At 44.2% G+C, this 17,172-nt stretch overlaps 1 protein-coding gene across 2 annotated transcripts in view; it reads right to left on the bottom strand.

Annotated features, from left to right (window-relative positions):
• Positions 1-6,555, bottom strand: part of Gosr1 (golgi SNAP receptor complex member 1) — a 34,802-nt gene extending 28,247 nt beyond the window's left edge. Inside the window, exons 1-3 of one of the 2 annotated variants that reach the window (XM_005349512.3) lie at positions 6,492-6,555; positions 4,358-4,478; positions 70-157 (exon numbers count right to left, since the gene is read on the bottom strand). In XM_005349512.3, coding sequence (XP_005349569.1) covers positions 70-157; positions 4,358-4,478; positions 6,492-6,522 — 240 coding nt within the window. In that variant the 5' untranslated portion in view covers positions 6,523-6,555. The remainder of the gene's footprint in view (positions 1-69; positions 158-4,357; positions 4,479-6,491) is intronic. The other variant, XM_005349513.3, reaches the window with a different exon arrangement.
• Between the last annotated feature and the right edge of the window lie 10,617 nt (positions 6,556-17,172).

Raw genomic sequence — 17,172 nt, 5'->3', positions numbered from 1 at the left:
GAATTGATGCATTCAATAAACAACATATCCAACAAATGGAAAACTAGTTGTTTACCCAAAAGCACTTACTCTTGCCAAAAGCTGTTCAATTTCAATTGCCATCGTCTCAAACATTCTGTCTTGACTTGATCCATTTAAGAGGGGCGTTGTGTCTGAACTAAAGAGAAGTTTAATTTAAAAATCCATTACTTAGTATCTAAAACAGCCTTAAAATAAGACAATAATTTTCTTCAAGAGGTCAAATGAACCCTGAAACATTTGTTCTACTTCTTTAAAGATTATGTTTTTACAGTCAGCAAGATGACTCTGTGGCTAAACGTGCCTGCAGCCAGCCTGATGCCCCGAGTTCAATTCCTGGAATCCACATGGTAAGAGAGACCTGACTCCTCCTATAAGTTGTCCACTGCCAGTGCACACTCTAGCCCCTCTACATAAATAAGTGCAATTTTTAAAAATTTAACTATGATTCACTTTTCTTTTTTTAAAAAAATATTTTATTTATTTATTATGTATACAATATTCTGTCTGTGTGTATGCCTGCAGGCCAGAAGAGGGCACCAGGCCCCATTACAGATGGTTGTGAGCCATCATGTGGTTGCTGGGAATTGAACTCAGGACCTTTGGAAGAGCAGGCAATGTTCTTAACCTCTGAGCCATCTCTCCAGCCCATTCACTTCTCTTTTTAAAAGTATCCCACGTGTCCTAAAAATACAAATGACTATAAAGACATTTCGAATGCTACGAACTATTCCCCAAATGATAGAAAACAGTCTAAGCAACTAAAATTCTGAATCTGAAATAACAAATAATGGGAAAGAAGCCAAAAACTCCTTCAAATAGTGAAGAAAAAATGGATTATAGCTCCCATTTGGGGCCTGTGAAAAATAACCTTTAGTTTTTTTCTCCAAAATTATAGTTTATTTTTTTTTAAGATTTATTTATTTATTATGTATACAGTTTTCTGCCTGCATGTACGCCCGCAGGCCAGAAGTGCCCACGCCAGATCTCTTTACAGATGGTTGTGAGCCACCATGTGGTTGCTGGGAATTGAATTCAGGACCTCTGGAAGAGTGGCCAGTGCTCTTAACCTCTGAGCCATCTCTCCAGCCCCAAAATTATAGTTTCTTATGCCTTTAAATTCTCTCTTCCTCTAGAGACTCCGAATAAGAAATATACTGAGATTTGAGATTTAAATGACCCGGTTAGACAAGCAGTTATCAAGGAGTCAGGAGTGAGCAGGCAGGCCCACAGAGCCCCAGGAGCGCACTGCCGCACAGGCTCCACTCCTCCACACGGCATTCATGCACCTCAGCCTATTTCACAGGAGCGTCTTTAACGCCTTTCGGTATCACAACAGTCGGTCAGAATCTGACTCTTCTGCAGATGAAAGATGTTTGGCAGACTCCAATTTTAAAATCACATATCCTGACAGTTTCACTTACCTCTCTGAAAAACCAGTCCCTTTTATCAGGAGCCCACATATGCGCCTTACTACAGACGAGTTATTCTTCACACAAATAAAATGGATTACATCTGCACCCTTAGTGAAGACCCTTTCCTGCCCTTGTATAGCATTCGGAGCTGCCGACTCAAAGACTACATCATCAATTCATCGTCAAAGAGACCCTTAGCCTGCACTGCTCCCGATTCACATTCACAACAAAAGCAATCAGTGAAATAGCCAAAAAATGGCTAATAAGAACCTTTTAGCCAGTGATAGCGGCGCACGCCTTTAATCCCAGCACTGGAAGGTGGAGGCAGGCCAATCTCTGTGAATTTGAGGCCAGCCTGGTCTACAGAGCAAGTTCCAGAACAGGATCCAAAGCTACACAGAGAAACCCTGTCTTGAAAAACCAAAATGGAAAAAAAAAAGAATTTCAAGAAAGATTGTTTATTTTACATTATTTATGGGTATGTTTGTTTCCCTATGTGAGTTTATGTGTATCATGTGCATGTAGGAGCCAGAAGAGAACAGAAGAGGGCATCAGATTTCCTGGACATGCAGTTACAGGCAGTGGTGAGTATGCCATGTAGTTGCTGAGCGTCAAACCTGGGTACTCTGTAAGAACAGAAAGAGTGCACAGCTGTTGAGCATCTTTCCAGCCCCATACGGTTACTTCTTAAAGACAGATGCTTGCTTTGTATACATAGGCCAAGCTAGCCTGGAACTTGTTATCTTTCTGCTCTATTCTCTAAGTGCTGGGATTATGCCTGGCTTTAATAAGGATTCTTACTTTAGACCTTTAACTAGGTCTTAAGCCTTATTTGTTCTATAAATATTCCCATTTAAATGCCTTGCAACATGACATAAAAATACCTAGTTCTTAGTCAGGCATGGTGGCATACATTTGTAATTCCAGCACTTGGGAGGCCAAGACAGGAAGGTGAGAGGGTTGAGTCCAGCTTGAGCTACACAGTGATAAAAAGGATGGTGTGGAGTTTGGGATCAATTCTTTATTGTGCCACAGCTAAGACAAGGTTGTGAAGGCTTCTCCTAGAATGTGCAACCACCAAAAAGCTGTTTCTCACTGATATAAACCCTCCCCCTACCACATACATTTAAAAGAACAGTGGGCCCAGAGACACCAGCGAAGGAAACTGCCTCTGCCTTTTTTATGGCCACATGCCTAACACCTGGCAAATGTTGACTGTTTACTGTTCTTTAAATATTTGTTGAATGAATGAGTAACAGGGCAATCTCTACTACTGGATATCCATATTCATCATTCTTAGGACTGTAGAGAAGTTCAGGTCAAAACCTTGTTCTCTACAATATTAGGATTCAGTTAAATCTAATTCACTTGGGGGCTGGAGAGATGGCTCAGAGGTTAAGAGCACTGGCTGCTCTTCCAGAGGTACTGAGTTCAATTCCCAGCAACCACATGGTGGCTCACAGCCATCTGTACTGAGATCTGGCGCCCTCCTCTGGCGTGTGGGCATACATCGAGGCAGAATGTTGTATACATAGTAAACAAATAAATCTTTTTAAAAAATCTAATTCATTTGATAATGTGTGATGATCCACAGACCTTCTGATTCTCAACATACAGAAAAACAAAGCAAAAAACAAAGAAAATAACCCAAGACTCCCCAAAACAATAATAACAACAAACAAAACAAAGCAAAACAAAACCCAAGAATCGTAAAGAAAAGCTCTGGTGATTGCTGACTATTCTGTGGCATGCTTCCCATCTGGGCTTCAACCCAAAGCCTCAGCATGCACAGTCATCTTTAGTTTCCAGTGCTGGGATCACAGGCAGGGCCTCACAGCCACCAGGCAAGTCCCTGCCATAGAGCTCCAGCCTCAGCCTGTGTCCTCACAGCCCCAGGTTCTCTGGAGAAAGCACAATCAGTCCCAGTCTGTAGCTGAACTCAGAATGTTTCTTTTAAAGGGAATCCAAGCAGAGACACAGAAAAAGCACCTTGCAATAGTACTTCCTGACAGACTTGAGTTTTCAAATTGTATACTCATTGGCAAAACCAACACATGCTTTAAATCTGGGAAAAAGCTTTCTGAAGACAAATTTATTTATTGAAAAAGAATCCTCACTCTCCTTACTCGATGAGTGAGTGTGCAAAGCACTGTCTTGCACTGGAGTCCATGGGCATGCTCCTAACATTTTTAGGTCCCAAATCAACACACCAGCCTTGTTAACTTTGCAGGCCATGTCCTTAAGAAAGAGGAGCATCCTGCATTAGATTCATTCTAAAAGAATAAATACCGGAAAAAGTTTGTATGTTTTGCATTTAGGTAACTCCTCAGTTCCATTCAGAAATTAGAAAACAGAATCAGCCAGGTGGTGGTGGAACACTCCTTTAATCTCAGTACTGGGGAGGCAGAGGCAGGCAGATCTGTGAGTTTGAGGCCAGCTTGGTCTACAGAGTAAGTTCCAGGACAGCCAGGACTACACAAAGAAACCTTGTCTTGAGAAACAAAAGTAAACAAAAGCAAAACAAAATCTTTGTGAGCAAATCAGACATTTCTGTGGACTGAGACTGAAACTTCTTTGGATTTGTCATGGAGCCCAAAGTGAGTGTGCAATCGTGTGTCTCCTATCTCAGCCTCCAAGTGCTGGGGTAACAGGTGTACAGGCCTGGCATCAAAACCATCATCAATATAAACTCATTTGTAAACTCTAGAAGTTTCTTTCTGAGCTATCACAATCTTTGCCTAAAAAGACATGACCTAATGTTAGTTTCAAGAATTAGAATTTTTATAAAACAACGCCCCCCACAAAGACAATAACAAAGAAATTAAAACATCAACAATTCACCAGCAGACCAGGTCAGAGAGCTCTGTATTTCAGTTTACTTTAAAAGCATCATCCAGTTGAAGGTAAAGAGAAGCCGGCAGTACCTATACCTATCACGTCCTCCATCCCGGGCACTGCTGTGACTGTAACTCGTGCACAGTTTGCTGAAGGAAACTAGTTTCAGGTCAAGTTCATTTTCCAGCTGTCGAGCTTGTTTCCTGAGATCTTCAAGGAAATTATAAAAACAAATCATTTTCCACTAACAGACATTAAAAATCACAAGACTATTTTGGAGAAAGCCAACTATCATGTATTGATCTCTGATCTACTTCCCCGGAAACTGAGGACTTACCCAAGAAAGTCAATTAGTCCCGTAATTAAGCTTCAGACAGGAGCACTAAGGGGAGCAGTGGTGGGAGACACACAACCTGCCACCAACCAATGCCCTGACATACCTGAGATTACTTTTACAGCAATAACCCAAAGTTGTAACTTGAAGGAAAACAAGAAGAGAATATAAAGCCCGAAGAAACAAAAATGGTTATGACCAGCAGATCATTTCACCAGCTAACTGGATAAGATGCCTGCATTCATTTCGGAAGAATTTTCTTTTTACATTTCACAGCTTTGTTAGGACTTTGGGATTCTTTTCATACAGGTAAAATACCTTAACAAACACACAAAAAGAGCAAATCAACAAAAAATTAAAAATTGCTCTTCAAAAACACTGGGGGAAAATAGAGGCTAAAAACGATGCACCATGAACAGGACAAAATACAAATGTGACAGGTGTTTTATAAGCATATGTCTTAAAAGTAGAAGCAAACAGATAAGCAGGTGTCCGAGCCTGGCTTCTAACGGGCTGGCTGAAAGGAGCCATACCGGGAAACTCCTAGACATATCTGAGTGTTCAGGACTGAAATACAGGCAGGGATAAGGTGAGAATGTCTCAGGACTAAAGAACACGGAGGCAATGAAAGGCAGGAAGCGAAGTTGGATGATGGAGTAATCTACCCAGAGACCAAATCCCACTTCAAATGCCAGCTCGGTCCCCTACTGCCTTTGAGATTAACTGACAATTCAGTTCATCTAAAAACTTTAGCTCTCAGTTTTTAAACTGAGGTTTTCCATACATGCTTAAAGCATCTGGCACAAGGTATACTGCCAATAACGGCTTGCTCTAATTATTACAACACAGTGATTCATAGCCTAACGACTATCAAAGATATCAGCAGCCACTTATACATAATTTAAAGGTAAATCTTAGCTAAGGTAAGGGCATTTAAAATACGTTTTAAGGTCTAGGCATGTTTCTCTGTAACGCTCGCTAATTTTTGTCTAATGGGAAACACCAAGTAGAAAGCATTTTGAAAATATGGCAGACGGGAACTTAAAATTCAGTCATCAAGTGGTTGATGATGACAATGTCATACTTTGTGGGGGCTTTATTGCTTGCAAAGAGGAAACAGGTTTTTAAAAAAAGTAAAGCAGCAAACAGTTAAATGAAAAGGTGAAGCCATTTCTGATCTTTGTGGCTCGTCGTGGTCTAGGACTGTTTTATATGACCTCACTTGATTAGAGCAGATTTTGAGGAATTAAATAACAACAACCCGAATGATCTCTTGGCGGGAGGAAAGCAAATTTATCAATTGGAATCCTTGATCATTTTAACAAAACTGATCTCGGACTCCGGAACAGACGGTAGTTATTTTCAGCATTCTGTCACCCAATCTTCGATAAAGTCTCGCTCTTAAATTGCCAATAGGGGTCCAGGAGGAGACGTTCCACGGCCAATGTCTGGGAGCCCCCCAAGGCAGGGACTCACAAGCTCCTCCCTCACTCCTAGTTTTCCGACAGTGGCCGCAATCCAAGGCTCTGACTACTCGTCTTCCGGGCTCTGGGGCTTCTGGCTCAGCACTCGACTCCTCGCAAGAGTTCGTCCCCAAAGTCCCATCCGCATAGTCTCACCACCCCTCCGTCAGGTCCACCCGGAGCCGCGGGCGCCTCTTCCTTTCCACCCCGGCTCCCTCCACTCGGCCCAACCCCTTCCCAGATCCGGTTCACTCCGCCCCAGCCCCTTCCTCAAGTTCCCAGGCCCGGGGCTCCTCTCGGACAACCTCATCCCGCAGCGTGGCCGTTCCTGAGGTCTGTGTCTTCCCTCTGCTGTCTCCCTCAAGACCCGGCCTCACTCTGTCCCCTCAGCGCCTGGCGGGACCCACCCGGAGGCCTTGCCCTCACCTTCCCAGTAATTGCTGGTTCCCGCCGCCATCTTTGTTGCCCAACGTCAGTCGGGACAGGAGAGTAGAGGCGTGGCGGGCCAGAGAGTCACCTCCACGCCTTCTTCCAGCCAGAGCGCCAGGGCTGATGGGATACGCGAGTCTCCGCAGATACCGTCACCTGGTGGACAGTTTGCTGTTTTACAGCTTTAAGTGGCACGGTTGAAAACTTGGGTTTATCTTGCCTGAAAGTCTCTGTTCTGGGTGTTCATACCATCTTTCTGCGGCCTCAGTCTGCGAGTCGTTCGTCAGCAGGTGACTGAGAGGAGAGACACAGTTTTCCTCATCTCCCCTTAAATAAGATGTTTTGGGACTTGGAGGGTGTAGCTTAGTGTGTAAGGTGCTTGCCTAAATGTTATGGGTTCGATCCCCAGCACTCCATAAACAGAACATGCTAGCACATGCCTTCAATCCTAGTACTCAGGTGAGGAGAGGAGGATCCGAAATTTAAGGTCATCCACAGCTACGTAGGGAGTTCACAGCTAGGGATAAATGGAACCCTGTCTCAAGAAGAAGAAAGAGAGAGAGGGAAAAAAAGGAGTGAGGAAGGGCTGGAGAGATGGCTCAGTGCTTAAGAGCATTGCCTGCTCTTCCAAAGGTCCTGAGTTCAATTCCCAGCAACCACATGGTGGCTCACAACCATCTGGAATGAGGTCTGGTGCCCTCTTCTGGCCTACAGGCATACACACAGACAGAATATTTATTGTATACATAATAAATAAATAAATATTTTCTTTTAAAAAAAAGAGTGAGGAAGAGAGAGAGAGAAAAGGAGCGAGAGAGAGAGAGAGAGAGAGAGAGAGAGAGAGAGAGAGAGAGAGAGAAATTATCTCGGTCAGCATTTCCCATTTTCCTTTCTCGGGGCTAGCTGCTCTCTTCCTCATCCTGCCTCCACTTGTGCCCGCCTGTCCTTCACTCTCCAGCATGCCAGTCTTTCTCCACTGTCTGTTTCCTTATGTCTACAGCAGCGCCTCGGCCCTCTTTCCTTTCTAGTCAGAAAGGGTGTGCTGTTTCCCTTGCCTTCCCTAATATGCCCACAACTTGAAGCTCTTTGCTGATTTGGTTAGATTGGCTGGCCTGCAAGCCCCAGGTCTGCTCCCAGTGTTGGAATTACAGACCTAGCAGCTATGCCTAACTTCAGGTTTGTGCTAGGGATCTGAACTCACATCCTAATGCTTGTATGCTAAGCCCTTTACCGGCTGAATATAATATGCATTTTATTAATAAATTGTAATGTGTTGTCTAAGTTCGTTGAGAAGCTGGCTGTGGATATAGGGTTGCCACCCCCGCCCCCACACATACACACACTGCGTACCCTAGCATGTCTCTCTAAGTGTCTCACAAGATTTCCTGTCTGAGGATGGGCAGGCTGGCTGAGTGAGAAAGGAGAAGTAGAAGAGCAAACCGGCCCAAAGAATAAAAATACCATGTGCATAAGAACAGAAGAGGGTGAAGTGTTTGAGTCTAAACAATGTGTCCTCCATCACAGCTGGAAGGCCAATCATTCCCTACAGAAAGATGGCTGTGGTGGGGACAGCTCATGTGCAGTCTCACCTACTAGAAGACATTCTTCCTGGAGCCCTCGTATGGATCAAAGGCTCCATGACTGTTTCTGTTCTCCAGGCTTCCCCTTGGCTTTCTGCTGGATGACGTAAGTGTCTGCCTCCTTCCTGCTAGGCTGTTTCCTTCTTTTTCTTCTGCTTGCTGCCTACCTAAAAAGCGCATTCATTTGGGAGTAGCCTGGCTATTCAGGTCATTCTTCCCACAGAACACCGAGCCCTCTCCCCAGGGCTCTCAGTACTCATTTTAAAAAATCTATTTCCAGAGTTTTTAACCAGAACTTAGAGTTGTTCTGGTTGGAGAATAGCCACTGTTCTGTCTTCAAGCTGATTGACAAACAAGTGGGTCCTTCCTTTGCCTTCCCATGTTGCTGCTGAGCCCTTTGGTGAGCTTGTTTCGGTTATTGAATTTTCAGATCTGAAAACTTGCACTTACTTCCTCATGTTCTTTTCTTTGTGCAAACTGTTTCCTGCTGAGACTCTGTTTAAAAACCTTTGTTACAAGTTTGTTTATAGCTGGGTGTGCTGGCGCTCACCTTTAATCCCAGTGCTTGGGAGGCAAAGGCAAGTAGATCTCTGTGAGTCTGAGGATGACCTACCTGGCTTACATAGTGAGTTCCAGGACAGCTAGTGCTGTGAAGAGAGACTCTATCTCAAAGAACAACAACAAAACAAAAAAAAAAAAAGCAAAATTATTTTTTAAAAGTTTGTTCATAAATGCTCACCAAATTATTTTCATCTCAGGCGGGGTTTTTTTTTTGTTTTTTTTTAAAGATTTATTTATTTATTATGTACACAGTGTTCAGCCTTCATGTATGCCAGAAGAGGGCACCAGATCTCATTACAGATGGTTGTGAGCCACCATGTGGTTGCTGGGAATTGAACTCAGGACCTCCAGAAGAGCAGTCAGTGCTCTTAACCTCTGAGCCATCTCTCCAGCCCCATCTCAGGCATTTTTAAATACTTGTCAGATAATTCCAACATCTAGATATTGGAGTTCATTGGCTGTGCTTTTTCTTTAGCTAAAATTTCCTGGGGTCTTGGCATATGAGTGATATCTATCTATTTATGTTTGTGTCTTGAGTATTTCAGGGCAGGGGACGATGGATCAGTGGGTAAAGTGCCTACCATGCAAACATGAGGACATAGGTTCAAATCCCCTGTATCCATACACGCATGTTAAAAATAATTAAGCCAGGAACAGCAGATTGAATCTGATTCTAGTGTGCTGGTAGAGTGGGGAGATGGCCAGATTGCAGGAGCTCATTGCTCCCCCACCCCAGCCTAAGGGAATCTGTGAAGCTCAAGGTGCAGTGGAAGACCCTGTCTCAAAATAAGATAATGGATGATTGATGAGGACATAGAGCATACATTTTTGGCCTATACATGCACACAAATGCATGCTTACCTGCATGTGCATATGGACACACACACATAAATGTATTACACACATGATAGAAAATAAAAATTAAAAATGTATCATGGTTTGAATGTGGAATGTCCCCTACAGGGTCATTTATTTGAACACTTGGTCTCCAGCTGGTGGTGCTATTTAGGTTGTGGAACCCTTTAGGAGGTGGAGTATTGCTGCAAGAAGTGGGCCTTGAGGTTTCAAACCCCACTTCCTGTTCATTCTCTCCTTTCTAAGAACAAATGCAATTGGTAGACAGCCTCCTACTCCTGTTGCAATGCCTTCCCTGCCCTCTGTCTTCCTCACCGTGAAGGACTGTGTCCCCCTGGAACTGTAAGCCAAAATGACCACTTCTCCCTTAAGTAGCTTTTGTTGAGGGCAGTTTACTATGGCAACAAGAAAGAAGCTAAGACAAGACTCCAGATCCTATTCCTGTCTTCGGTGTAAGCAGATGTCTTCTGACACTGTACTGGTAGCGAGGCTGGGACTTGCATTGATCCTTCTAGATGGGAGCTGAATTCCTTGTTCTGCCTGCCTGGCCTTTACTCCAGGTTGGGGGAGTGCCTTTTTACTGCTCCCCAGGTGGCTGCTGAAAGCTCAGCGGGGGCCTTGCCCCCACTATGACATTGCTCAGGTCTTCAAGAAGAGTTTATTGTAGGGAATCCAGAGTAAAGGGCTCACTTCCGAGCCTTTGCTGTCAAGATGTGGAGCAGAGCTCAGCTTGCCATTGTGCTGAGTCACACATTTATTACCTAACAATATCCTCACTTGCTAGGCTATTCATTGCTTGGTTCTTTTCCTAAGAGAGAAGGTTTTGCTTAAGCAATCTGTGGGTTGTGACCCCCTTTGGGGGTCAAATGACCCCTTCATGGGGTCACATATCAGATATCCTGCATATCAGATGATTGTTTTATGATTTATAACAGTAGCAAAATTACAGCTATGAAGTAGCAACAAAACAATTTTATGGCTGGGGTCACCATAGCATGAAGGGCTATACTAGAGGATTGCAGCATTAGGAAGGCGGAGAACCATTGCTTTAGAGTGTTTCTTGTCTGTACCTTTTGCCATTTATGGTGAGCTGTAGATATATAAAACCAAAAATACCCCCCAGGGAACTCACGTGCATCTTGCTCTTTAGATCCTGAGGTCTCTAGCCTCTGAGGTCTTTCTTCCTTCCGAAGTCTAATTATTCTATACACAGTCCTTAGCTTTCACTGTCCCTAGCAAGAAGAATAGAAACATGTCTATCTTGTCCAAAAATGAAGTTTTCCAGTTAGATTTAAATTTTCTGCACTAGTTCATCTCATCTCTTTATCTTATCTACAGTCTTGAATGTATTCGTTGCCACCATTTTAATAATGGTTAATTGACAGCTGAAAAAACTTGTACCTCCCACAGGACTATTGATATTTCTCTGGGAAAATAATGAAATTTTTTTACATTTCACCTTGATAAGTCACAACACAATGCATTTCACTTTGTGGAAAAGTTTTATTAGAGATACTCTCTGTGCTTAAGAAAGAAAACAAGCGTTTGGTTTTACTGGTGAGGTGGGTGTGTGCTTTTTGGGTCCCTCAAGTGAAGGTTTGGGTCAAACTTCCTTCCCAACTCTACTAGATGATCTCAATTCAGGGAAGTCTGGGGGACCTTATTGCAGAAATTGTAGATATGTTAACATTTGAGTCTTTAAAGTAATAACATGTTAGGAAAAACTATTTTTTTCTAAATGAGCCCATGTTCACTACTTACTAGGCTTCTGAGCTTGCTCTCCCCGGGTAGGTTCCCAGGAAGAGGCTCCCTTCTTCCCACAGCAGCTGTGTACAAGCCTAAAGTCCACTATCACTTCAGATCTCAGACAAAGACCAGCGGAAAACTTCCATATTCAGACTAGAGATATGTGACACAGAGGAGTGAACCAGGAGCTGGGGCGGGGGGAGGGAGATGCCCGTGGGCAACGTGCTGTGCAAGTGTAAGGACCTGAGTTCAGATTCTCAGCACTCACATAGATGCCAGGCAAGGGTGGTTGCTCACCTGTAATCCCAGCACAGCGAGGCAGAGACAGGAGATCTCTGAAGCAAGCTGGCTGGCTAGGCTGTGAGCTTTGCTCAAGTGAGAGAATGTGGAGTGTAGTGAGGAAGAGACTTGCAGGAACCTCTAGTGCACACATGCACACACACATGCGTAGGTATGCCCACACAAGCAAACATGTATGTATACACACACAGATATCCCACCAACATAGGCATGCAATAAACAAGAATGAACCCAAATCCATGGTATTTTTTGGTGAGTTAAAGGATCTTCTCCTACAGACTGGGCCAACATCTTAGTCTCATATTTGCTGCTATTAGTGGACATGCCGAACTGCAGATTTCTTGAGGTAGACAGCTTTTCTTAAATGCCCAGAAATGTGCCATGACTTCCCAACTGAGTGTCTTCTTGGAAGAGACAACAAGGTATTGACACTGGGTTTCCTAAAGTCTTGGTCTGCATCGAAAGGCAGGGTCTTACAAAACAGGTGTACACATAGACACCAGGTTGTATGGACACCATGTCTGACAAGAAAGCAGTGCTCAGGTCTATCTAATTTATCAAGTAGGAGACATGGAAGCCTCTAAACCCTCCCTCTTTAGCCGACTGGAAGGTTCCTTTTCATGCTTCAGAGTGAGTGTGTAAGCAGGCTTCCTGTAGAAAGGTAAAAACACTTTTTCACTTTTCAGGTGAAAACATCTAAAAACACCTCACTAATTCGGAAATGAGAAACAAAAAGCTATTCCACCACCAGTACTCCTTTATGAGATGCTCTGCCCCACTTACATATGACACAGGCATTTATACTCCTCTAACGTAGAAATACCTCCACTAAGTGTATGTAGCACCATTACATAGCAGGTGTTTAATACAGAGCCAGTTATTCTAAGGGTGTGCAAGAGGTTTAGAAAAATATCTCTAATCAAAGCTCCCAGCATCAGATCGTGCAGAACTCAGAATGTTTGCCTCCAGAGAGCTCTTGGCATGTTTCTTTGGATGTGCCAAAGACCGACAGCAGGCAGCTGGGCAGCACAGAGGTGTGCCAGCCCCAACAGGAGCTTTGCTGTCAACCACTCACAGTTCATGCAAAGAGAGGAGACACTGCTGGACTGTGCCAATGAGGACCCAGGAAAGGCCCAACCTGGCTTAGAGGACCTGAGAAATGAAGACTGGGCAGGGGAAATGAATGGGAAATGACTTAGGGTTTCTATTGTTATGAAGAGACAATCATGGCCACAGCAACTCTTATAAAACATTTAATGGGGTGCCTTACAGTTCAGGGGTTTAGTCCATTGTCATCATGGTGGGACATGGTGGCATGCAAGGGAGACACGGTGCTAGAGAAGGAACTGAGAGTTCTTCACGTTGATCTGCAAGCACAGGAAGCGAACTCTGTCACTGAGTGTAGCTTGAGCATAGGAGACCTCAAGCCCACATCCACAGTGACACACTTCCTCCAACAAGGCCACACCTCATAATAGAGCCACTCCCTTTGGGGGCCTTTTTCTTTCAGACCACCACAGGATATGATGTGTAGAGGGGGAAACTGGATTCTCTTCCAGACTAGGAAGCAGGATCTTCAGGTAGTAGCTGAGGACCAAAGGCTAGACCATATGACAAATAAGGCTGTTAGTGGGGAAAACCCACTGGCAAGAGCCCAAAGGGAAAGAGGGTTCTGATCCAAGGACCTGCTCTCCTACCAGAAGTGATCCTGTCCGGTGCCATGGCTAGTTTCCTAATCTATCGTGTAGATAAGGTGTCGGAGTCAAAGGCTTTACACTAACCGTGTAATGGAAGCCCTGTCGCATGAGACAGACAGCAAGAACTCTGCCCCCTGACTGATGATGGCATCCTCTAGTGCCTGGCTTAGAGGGTCTTATCACCATAATCCATGAAGGAGTTAAGGAAACTGGCACTGGTGCTGGGTGTGTTCTGTGGAGCCGTCACTGAGATTGTTGGGGTCTCACCAGGACACTGAGGTCCATGTTGGACAAACCTACAGATGTGGTATAAGTGCTATGGGATAGTCTGATCGAAGTTTTCAGTAGCGTAGGACATGATATGTTAATGTAGCAAGGCACGATGGTTTGGGGCATTCCTTGGCTTGGCAGAAGAGTTACATCCTTAGTGGTAGCTTTCGCACCTTCCACGGTGTAATTCTGGTTTTTGAACAGGTAGCCACATGGGTTCAGATCTCAGAGTGGATTTTTTCTGTATAATGCTGAGGTTTGGACCTAGAGCTTCCGCATGTAGGCATGTGCTTTGCCACTGAGCTGCAGCTCCAGCCCTCGTGTGTGTGTGTGTGTGTGTGTGTGTGTGTGTGTGTGTGTGTGTGTGTGTGTGTGTATGTGTGTGTGTGTGTGTGTGTGTGTGTGTGTGTAGGCCAGAGGTTGAAGTCCGTGTTTTCCTCAATTATCTGCGTTATGCTTTATTTTTGGAGACAGGATCTCTAACTAAGCTGATGTGGCTGGATTGGCTGGCCAGCAAGCCCAAGGGATCTTCTTGTCTCTGCCCTCCCAGCATGGGGAGTGTATACAGCTCAGCCAGCATTTTTATGTGGGTGCTGGGGAATCAAACTCAGGTCCTTGTGCTTGCACTGTACTGAATGAGCCATTTCCACCTTTAGTGAGACAAGAGTCTCACTAAATTGCCTGGTCTGGCCTTGAACATATTTGTTTCCTATAAACCTTGAACTTTTTTTTTTTTAAGATAGGATTTCTCTGTGTAACTGTCTTAGCTGTCTTGGAAACAGTTCAGTAGACCCGGCTGGCCTCAAACTCACAGAAATCCACCTGCCTCTGCCTCCCAAGTGCTGGGATTAAAGGCGTGCGCCTTGAACTCTTAATCCTCCTGAGTGGCTGGGGCCATAGCCCTATAGTCTGGCTGGCCTGTAGGAATTCTCAGAGTTCCTCTGGAAGATGTTTCTGCTCTGTTTAAACAGCTCGGACATCCACCCTGCTCACATCCCACAGCATTTAGGTGCTCTGGCTTCAGACATTCCAGTAACCAGAGCAGCTCTCTCCCCTGCTCCCCAGCATGCCTTACTCCCACTCCACCCCACCCCTTCTGAGATGCATGGTTTCCATCTGCAATATAAGGAGGCCTTGAGCTATGTAACCCAGGCCGGCCTCAAATTTGCAGTGATCTTCCTGCCTTGGTCTTCTAATTTCTGGGATGACCTGACACAGGCTTTCTTTGATTTTTTTTTCTCTTGATAGGTAACTTTTGGTAGACTGCAGTCTATTGTGGATACAACTTTTAAGAAGTAGCCCTGGATGGTTATTTTCATCCACTGAATAGAATTTAATTGTTGTTTCCTTTGAAAAGTCTTATTTATTATGATTACTATTACCATGGGTGTGGGTGGGCACGAGTGCCACAGTGTGCATGGAGAAGTCAGAGGACAACATAGACTTTGGGGATGGAACTCAGGTAGTCGGGTCTGTGTGGCAAGTGTCCACTGTCTCAGTTAGGGTTCCTATTGCTGTGATGAGACACTGTGACCACAGCAAATGTTTCCTTATAAAGGAAAACATTTAACAGAGGCTGACACACAGCTTCAGAGGTTTAGTCCATTATCATCATGGCAGGAAGAGTGGCAGCATGCAGGCACACATGGTGCTGAGGAAGGCCTGAGAGTTCTACATCTTGATCCACAGGTAGCAGGAGGAGACTGTGTGCCACACTGGGCATAGCTTGAGCATATATGAGACCTCAAAGCCTGTCCCCATAGTGACACACTTCCTCCAACAAGGCCACACCTCCTAATAATGCCACTCTCTATGGACCAAGCATTCAAACACATGGAACTATGGGGGTCATTCCAATTCAATCCACAATCCCCACTACCCTATTTCTCTGACCTAGATTTATCACTGTCGGAGTAGGGACACATCAGTCCAATCCACTATGGGCGGAGCTGATGCCAGGTGGGGTTCTCTGTTAAATTTGATTTACTTTAGGTTAGCCCTGACTTTTACTGGGAAGCTGTTACTTTTCTAAGAGAAAGCCTATTTACCTGTGTCCACTGTGTGACATGCTGGAATACTGTCACTCAGTCAGTGACAAGGTCTGAGCCTGCTGGATGTTCTACACTTGATTCTGTGCTGTTAGATTGATGAGGGCGTCCTTCTGTATGTGTTGCTTTTATTGGTTGATGAATAAAACTGTTTCGGCCAGTGGCTTAGCAGAGTAAAGCCAGGTGGGAAATTTGAACAGAGATACAGAGAGAGTAGGCAGAGTCAGGGAGATGCTGTGCAGCTGCTGAAGGAGGAGAAGGATGCAGGAACCTTCCTGGTACGCCACATCCTCATGGTGATACACAGATTAATAGAAATGGGTTAATTAAAGAGCTAGCTAGGAATGTGGCTAAGCTATTGGCCAAACAGTGTTGTAATTAATACAATTTTTGTGTTATTATTTGGGTATAGGTGGCAGGGAAACGAACTACTCCATTTACATTAGATAGCACACTTTCTCCTAACTCCACTAGGAAACAACACATGTCTGCAGGCAAACATTTTATTATCCAGTTCATAATTCACTTTGCTTTAGGCTACCAAGATCTTAGTTGTTCACCAATTCTTTAGTGTGTGTTCATTTTTTCTATCCCAACTTTTTTTTTGGGGGGGGATGCAATGGGTCTCACTAAGCTGCACTGGCTGCCCTGAAATTCTATACCTACGTTAAGCTGGCCTGGAACTCATAGAGGTCCACCTGCCTATTTCCTAGCTACAGAGATGAAGTGTGTGTCACCATGCCTAGCCCGGCTTTTCTAACTGCTCTTAATAAAGTCTGTTTCAACTCAATCTACCCAGAGTTACAAGTAGGACTAAATTATATTATTTGTAAATTACTTTGTAATTTTTATACATAATCATATTATCTGCAATTTAAAAAATCTGTATCCATTTTTCAAAAAAAGTTTAGTTTTATATGTAAGAGTGTTTTGCCTGCATGTATGTGCACTGTGTGCATACATGGTGTCCAAAGATAGGAGAGAGTATCAGATCCCCAGGAACTAGAGTTAGGGATGGTCAAACCACCATGTGGGCACTGCATACTGAACCTGGGTCCTGTCCAAGAGCAAGTGCTCTTAACCACTGAGCCAACTCCCAGCCCCTGGTATTCATGTTATATTCATGCTGAGATTTCTTGTGACAGAGAACAGTTCGGATACTTCAGTGGGTGCTTTTAGTGAGAGGGTGAAAGTTCTCCTCCGACTCTGCTGTTTCTGACAAGATTCTAAATCATGTCCTTTGCTTTTCTTTTTATCCCCCATTGTCTAAAGGCTGCTTCTTCTTTGTGTTCCTGTTCCATTAAAAGCTATGTCTCAAAGATGGCCTCAAGTCACATCTACCCAGGTCAGATCACGCTTACTTTGAAGCACCCCCCCTCACTCTCCAGTCTGTGGTTTGCTCTACTTTGACATGTTAACCCAACATAAGCTTTATAAATTTGGCAGTGGTAAAAAGTTTCTGAACATGCCATCACTAAGAATTAATTCAAAATCAATTGTATGCTGGGTGGTAGTGGCACAAGCTTGTAATCCCAGCACTCAGAAGGCAAAGGCAGGTGGATGTCTTCAGTTCCAGGCCAGCCTGGACTACACAGTGAGTTTCAGGACAGCAAGGGCTATC

The sequence above is a fragment of the Microtus ochrogaster genome, chromosome 7 (genome assembly GCF_000317375.1).
Source record: "Microtus ochrogaster isolate Prairie Vole_2 chromosome 7, MicOch1.0, whole genome shotgun sequence".
NCBI classification, from domain to species: domain Eukaryota; kingdom Metazoa; phylum Chordata; class Mammalia; order Rodentia; family Cricetidae; genus Microtus; species Microtus ochrogaster.
This window is presented reverse-complemented; position numbering and strand designations above follow the sequence as displayed.